This window comes from Pediculus humanus, genomic scaffold, assembly GCF_000006295.1.
Source record: "Pediculus humanus corporis 1103172107393 genomic scaffold, whole genome shotgun sequence".
Taxonomy (NCBI): domain Eukaryota; kingdom Metazoa; phylum Arthropoda; class Insecta; order Psocodea; family Pediculidae; genus Pediculus; species Pediculus humanus.
The window spans coordinates 107,872-115,760 of NW_002987019.1; the positions used below are offsets into that span (position 1 = coordinate 107,872).

General features: G+C 29.4%; 1 protein-coding gene across 1 annotated transcript; it reads left to right on the plus strand.

Moving 5' to 3' along the window:
* Positions 1-1,237: 1,237 nt before the first annotated feature.
* Positions 1,238-5,352, plus strand: Phum_PHUM043720 (uncharacterized protein; the record flags this gene model as incomplete). Its single annotated transcript, XM_002423173.1, has 11 exons — positions 1,238-1,770; positions 1,915-2,444; positions 2,592-2,651; positions 2,895-3,203; positions 3,234-3,523; positions 3,836-4,114; positions 4,202-4,381; positions 4,459-4,554; positions 4,681-4,843; positions 4,923-5,069; positions 5,183-5,352. The coding sequence occupies 11 exons, from the start codon at positions 1,238-1,240 to the stop codon at positions 5,350-5,352; spliced, it is 2,757 nt and encodes a 918-aa protein (XP_002423218.1).
* Between the last annotated feature and the right edge of the window lie 2,537 nt (positions 5,353-7,889).

The window sequence follows — 7,889 nt, forward strand, 5'->3', positions numbered from 1 at the left end:
ATATATTTTATATATAAAAAAATTATATTTCAGATGAATCCGAAACAAGTGGTCCGAAATCAACAAACGGGTTATGCAATAATCACGTTTTGGTGAAACTTGATGATAATGATGACTCGTTGGAAGTTTACAAAAACGTCGTTGATTTGAACGGTTCAAATGGTGAGTTTTTTAAAATAAAAAAAATTAAAATGTTTTGAAACTCGGTCAACGAAATAGTATTTGAACGGCATTTTATAGCGAATTCATTTTTATTTTATTCCGATCAGTGTTTTTTTTTAAATAAATAAATATTTATAATAGTAGATTCGATGAATATATTTATTAATTATATTAAAATAAATAAAAAAAATCGAGTTCAATAAATTCTCTATAATTTTTGGCTTACTCGAGCGGAATTCGAATTAAATTTACATTTTTTTTAAAACAGGAAAAAGGAAAAAAAACCGTAATTTCATTTAATGAGCGTAGTTTCGGCACTGATTCGAAAAAAAAATATATTTAAATATTAAAATCGTTCGTTTTTTTTTTTTTGCAAAAGTTCACGATTTAAGTAAAAAAAAAAAAAAAAATTTAAATTACCGTGAATAAAAAATTAAAATAAAGTGTTAAATGAAAAAAAAAACTAATTTATAATTTTTTTAAAATGAAAATAAATTATTGTAATTATCCAAAAAAAATTTCCCCCCTCTTTCATTTTTTTTGAATAAAAAAAAAAATTAATCGAAATAAATAAATTTAAAAAAAAAAAAATAGTTTAAAATTGTTTAAACAAAAAAAAAAAGAAAGGAATTTTTTTTATAAAATCGTGATTTGTATAAAAGCATAATTTATTATTATTATTATTATACTTCACGTTTATTATGTTTTACCCGGTGAAAAAACAAGAAACACGCAAAAAATGACACCAAAATGTATCGTTTGTGACGTTTTAAGATTATTTTTTTAATTGGGGAGGGTGGAGAGGTGGTAAGGGAGAGAGTTTTGGAATTTTTGCGTTTTTTACATTAAAAAATAAATAAATATAAATGCAACGTCGGTTTTTGAAATGATGATGCAAAATAAATGTGATAATTTATTATGATTAAACCCACATGTATGATTCGAGACCTTTCGATACCTGCATCAATTTTTTGGGAAACGTGAAAAAAAAGATGGTTGCGTATTACGAAAAGGTTTCGTAACGATGATAATGATTGATTTTTTTTGTTTGTTTGTAGGTGAAGTAAAAGAAGCAATGGTTCCCGTTGTCTCAACAACAATTGGCCTTGTTTCACCGACTTCAAGCATTAGTCGAATGCCTCCGGACGGACATGAATTCCCGCAAAAATATACGGAAGAACCACCGTTGGAAAAATCACCGTCTATGACGACGACGGTCAAAGGTTCAGAGGAGCGACAACAATCGGAATCCGTACTGGCGGATTCGGCGGTACTTCCACCGCTTCCGGCATCAGAACCACCTTCCGCTCCTTTCAAATATCCCCCCATATACAATGGAGACGTTGAAATATTTACGGAAAAGAAATTTTTCGTACCGGGCGTCCCGACGGAATTGCCCGTTCAAATCAAATCTTCGCGTAATAGTTTCTGGAGGCAAGATGAAAAAAGTGAAAAAAGTGTTCGCGATAAAATTGCCATGTTTTCATCCGTACCGGATTCGGCTCCTCCAAATCCCTCCAATGGCAAATTAAATAAATATAAAAGCTCGGAGGATGTTTTTTACTGCGACGAAACCGATTGCAATAGGAATTTTCCAAATGGTAAAATGTTTTCGAGATCCGTCATGACTCTGGATAAAGTTAGCGGAGGAGGAAACTACATGAAAAAACCTCCTTATGGAAGTGATACGCCCATACCGACGACGAGACCTTTGGATTATTCCAATCGTACTCAAAGTTCCATGGATTTAAGTTCTTCATCTTCTGCTTATTCTAGTTCCTGTTCCCCCGATTCTTCTCTCTCTTCTAATTCTTCTTATTTAGGCTATTCGAGTACTTTACCTAGAAAGAAAACGCGAAATGAAGAATCTAAAAATAATTTAGGTAAAAAAGATAACGTTGGTATTCAGCGAACCACCAGTTTCAGCGTGCACGGAAGATCGCAAAGTCTTTTAGACATTAATCCAACTCCGTATAAATCTCGATATTTATCAGAATCACTTCAAGATGATGGACAGAAGCCCGGATCGTTAAATCTTTTGATTGAACAGAGGCGGAAAAACCTTTCCAAGTTAAGGGGTCTCGTGATTCCAGAAAAATCGACAAATTCTGTGCCCGGTTTGCCTATAGTTGATCTTCCCGAAATAAGAAGCCGAGATCTGATATTAAGTTCAAAAGTTCCGAGTGCATACAAAGAAAAAAATCTAACCAAACAACCCAGAGCCACCCTTCCTGAGGTTGTCGTTCCTAAAGTATCGCCTACGCATCTTTGGGATATGCAAAGTAAAGTTCCAAATATTCCAAAATATTCTCCGGCTTTTAAAAGAAAAAGCATAGCCGTGTTTGGTGCAAAAGAACTAATGGCTTTAAATGATAAAAAAGAATCGACGATAACTCCGCTGCAAAGATCCATGGGGGAACCCATAAGAGCACCTTTGAAACCCCCGAGAAATGTGCCTCTCGTTCGGCAAAATTCCGTTTGCGACGATCGTAAATACGATGACGCTGTCGGTTCGTTTTTGTGTGAACCTGAGCATCAGTACACATTACCCAGAAACCATAAAATAGGGGAAATTACAAAATCTTACGATATGTATGTTCCTAAACGTAAGTCACTTTCACACGGAAAATATCGCTTACACTCTGATTTAGGAAGATCTGAAGAAGATAGTGATAATGATTCGGCTGTGAGTTCTAGCAGGTCTAGCATATCACATGGATTTTCACCTCCAGCTTCTCCACTACTTGATAATCAACATCAAACCGTTGACGATCCCGGTTTAAGATCCCGTTTGCTGTTCTCTCCCGAAAGAAATCAGTACAGTAGAACTCCATCATCGGATATGAGATCTTCGATGAGCATTTCATCGAATTCATCAAATCCACCCTCTGAAACGCAACAAATGAACATGTGCACAAACGAAGGAAACCTCAACGACGCAAATAACAAAAGAATATTGAAACCCCAAAGCGTCGAAGCAATAAATAGGAAAAACGTTTTAGCTTCGGCCAAATACAGTCGGGGATTCGACGTCAAATCGGGTTCTCCTTTAATACAAAGAAAATTTTTAGAAGTTGTTGAAAACGGTTTGAACAAAAACAACGATTTTAATTATACAAACAGTCATAATCCGATGAAAAAACATTCCGAAAATGGTTTAACTGTCGTCGATAAAGACAACAACACGTTGACGAAACCAAAAATCGAAAAAGTTGCTTACATAACTGATGTTGTAGACGATGGAACTGACGTTCTTTCCGACAGCAATCAGAATAAAAAGAAATTAGAAAAATCCGAAAGTTTACCAGCGACGACAACGGATCCGAACAAAAGCTCAACTTCTTCTTTGAGGAAAGCAAGCGTGCCACACGGCTACGGTTCTTGGAATAAAAATAATAATAAGAACTGGAACGAAACGAACGGCAATACATTGGAATCATCATCTGGAAAACAAAGTGATGTTTCATCTAAAAATGAATTGCTTACTGACAATTCTCTTCCGAAAAATTCTCCAGACGAGAAAGGTTTCGAACGTTCAAATTTAATAATGAAATTTGGTAAAATGTCAACCGATTCGGGCATCGTTGCCGATTCTTCTTCTTCAATCGAATCCATCGATAAAACTGATAAAAAAATGATTGATTCTAAAGATGAACAAATGATACCAGATAAGGTATTGAATGGAAATCGCGGATCGATTAATGACATTCGTAAAAGTTTTGAAAAAGTCGAAACTTTACCTTCGAATCCGGTTCGATTGATGAAAAGTGTGAGCGTGACGACAGGAACAACCAATAATTACAACGGAATTAACGGAAATCATTTTCGAGGTTCGTCGTTGGATTCGACAGCCAGCGAAGATGGTCCATACGGTTGTCCGACGAATCTTTTCAGAGAACAATTTGGAAGCATCACTTCTTTGGCTTCGTCTACCAGTTTGATATCACCACAGGTAGGAGAGAGTGAGAGAGAGATGAAAACGTGTTGATAATTTGTTTTTAATTATTAATAACACTAACTTTAATTTTATTTTTTTAAGGAATTGCAACTCCTTCTCGAAGAAGCAAATCAAACACTGGAAGAATCTGGAAACGTTGGAGGAGGTTTAAACACGAATAATCACGATGTCCTCGTTATTATTTTACACAGAGATACTGTCGGCGGTAGCATCGGTATCACTTTGGCCGGTGGTGCCGATTACGAATCAAAAGAAATAACAGTAAGAATTTTTTTTTTTTTTTTCGTTACGTCGTTTCAAATGACAAACATTATTATTATTATTATTTATGTTTTCAGGTTCACAAAGTACTTGCAGGTAGTCCTGCTGATAGAGATGGAAGAATACAAAAAGGAGACAGAATATTATCAATTAATGGAAAAAGCATGAAAGGAGTTACCCATAGGGAATCTTTAGCCATTCTTAAGGTTTTTTTTATATAATTTTTTATTCTATTTCCGCTTTTATTATTTCGGTAATTTCCGGTATATTTAAACGTATATATGTTTTTCCCCATTTAGTCTCCTAGATTGGAAGTAGTTTTAGTCGTGTCGAGACTTAAATCCGACATTTTAACCGATTGTATAAATTCCGATGATTCGAACGGAATCAACAACAGCATTCGACAGCATTCGATGGTCAGAGCGGGAAGAATGTTGAAAAAATCAACTTTATTAGAATCCGGTAAGTGAAAAACACTTTATTATCATCATTATTATTAATCATCGTGATAAAAGTAATGACGAAATTAAAAAAATTTCAGACGAATCATCTTTTTGCCAAACGGCGAGAGGACCTCCAGTGAGTTTGACTCTTGTCAAAGATGGCGCCGGTTTGGGATTTAGTTTGGAAGGAGGAAAAGATTGTTCGACGGGAGATAAACCTCTCGTTATTAAAAAAATATTTACCGGTAATGCATTTTAGAATTAATGGCCGATTATGATAATAACGAAGAACGCAAAAAAAAAAAAAAAACAAAAATTTTATTTCCATGTATTTGTTTTATTTTCCGGTTATTATCAGGTGGAGCAGCCGAAAAATGTGGACAATTGAAAGCCGGCGACGAACTTCTTAACATAAATGGCATGGACGTATCAATAATGTCAAGAATCGAAGCCTGGAAATTAATGAAACAGCTTCCAGATGGTAACGTGACCATAACGGTAAGACACGAAGTTGAAAATCGTCCTTGAATTTATTATCACATCTCTAAATGTTTATAATTGCCATTTAATGCCATTATATTAAATATATATATATATATATATATATATATATATATATATATATATATATATATATATATATATATATATATATTGAACTTTTTTATTTAAAAAAAACAAACAAGCAACAAACAAACAAACAAAGGAAAAAAAAAATTGTTTCTATTTGTGATTGATTGATTGTTTTTGTTTATATTAAATACAGAAATATTATTATTAATTGATATATTAATAAGTAAAAAAAAGAAAAAAAATTAGTAATTAATTACTTATTGGCTTTAAAATTGGACGGAAAATAATGATAATGAAAAAAATTATTACTATCATTATTATTATTATTATTATTATTATTAATTTTTTTTTTGTTTGTTAATTATTATTACTATTATTTTTGTATAAATATATATTTATATATAATTTTGTTGCTTATGTAAACGATTTAAAATGTCGGTTGTTTATTTTTTTTTGGAATTTTTTATTATTATTTGATTTGATCGGTCAGAAATTTGACTGAGTCTTTGGAAAAAAAGATTTTTCCTGGACAAAAATTGTTTTCCTCTCTCTTTCTCTCTCTCTTTCTCTTTCTCTATCTGTCTCTCTCTCTATCAATTAATCACAATTTTTATTTTATTTTTTATTAATTAATTAATTTTTTTTTCCCCCTATTTTAAAATCGTTCGTTTTAATTTTTTTTCTTTTTAATTATTATCATTATCATTATTATTATTATTATTTTCATTAATATTATTATTATTATTATTTCATTTTATTTTATTTTTGTTTGTTTTAAAACGAAATTTAAATTTTTTTTTTTTAGTTTTTATTTTTAATTTTTATTTTTAAAAATGAAAAAAAAAAAATTATTATTATTAAATAAATATTGTTAATGATAATAACAATAATAATAATAATAATTTTTGAATTTGTTTTTTTTTTGTTTATAACAAACAATTTTTTCTTATTAATTAATAATTTAAAAAAAAATTATTATTATTAATTTTCATTTGTTTGGCTGTTGTTTATTAAATAGTAATAATAATAATAATAATAATAATAATAATAAAGAATTTAAAAAAACTATTAATAATAATTAATTGTAATTATAAGAGAATACTATTAATAATAATAATAATAATAATATTTTAATTCATATTATATATATAAATATTGAGCTAAAGAATTCATTGTAAAAAAAAAAGATTATTATTATTATTATTTATCGTAAAAATAAATAAATAAATAAATAATGTATAGAATTACATTAATTTTAATTTTTTTTTATATTTTATTTAATTCGTTTCCGCAAAAAAATTATTATTATTATTATTATTACCGTAATTTATTAATAATTTATTATTTTCCGGTTGAATTTATTACACTTGAGAGGAAATAAACGAAATAATAATAATGATAATAATGATAAAATTTCCAATTTTTTCGCTTTTCGCGTGTAATAATAAATTAAAAATTAAACCCCCAAAAAAATATTCATTATTATTATTATTATTGTTTACGTAATTTTTATTTTATTATGCGTGCGTGAGTGCTTGTGCGTGGGTGCGTAATCAATAAGGTCGGATGCGTAATATTTATTCGGTGCGTAAAAAAAAAAAAAAAAAAAAAGTAAAAGTTATATATATAAATGTATTGTTTTGATTTAATTACGTTCGTTGCACTTTTACCGTCGGAAAATTATTATTATTATTATTTTATTTTTCAAGGTCATTTAAAAAAAAAATTAATTTTTCATTATCCGGTTTGAGTGTATGTGAGTGTAAAACAAAAAAAAAAGAAAAAGAAATTATTAACAATATGTTTTCTTTTTCTTCTCCAGAATTATGAATTTTTATACGTATCCGTTTTTTTTTTTTTACATCGTCCTAATATACTTATCTAATTACACGTCAACAGAGAAATAAAATTGTTTAATAATAATAATAATAATAATAACGGAGATGAAAAGAAAGTTATAACAGTTAATTTTTTTTTTTTATTTAAATAAATAATTACGGTAAAAAGAGAAAAAAAAAATTCGTGTGAATAAATTTTTTTAAATGCAAAATAATAATAATAAATGTTTTTGCGTGATGGAAAATGTTTTAAAAAACCGGGTAAAGTTTCTAGAATGATCTAAAACGTTTTTCATTTTTATTTCTCGGAAATGTTGTTTTAATTAAAACAAAAAAAAAAAAAAATTTTCATCGTTGTTGGTGTTTGTAACGAGTAGTAAAATTTTATTTTCTTAGAAAATTTTTTTTTTGCGAAAAGTTTTTCTCTCAAGTACCTCCGCCCCCCGCCCCTCAGTGTGAGTGGATGTGTAACGTTTAATGTTATGTAGATTTATATAGAAAAACTGTGAGAAAATAAACCCGGAACGTGATTTTAGCGGGAATAAATCAAAATCGGTGCCAACATTTAGAAAAAAAAAAAAAAAATTATTTTTATTACATAGACAGGATGTAAATTTTCTCTGTCTGTTACTTCTTTAAGGTGTATTTTATTAT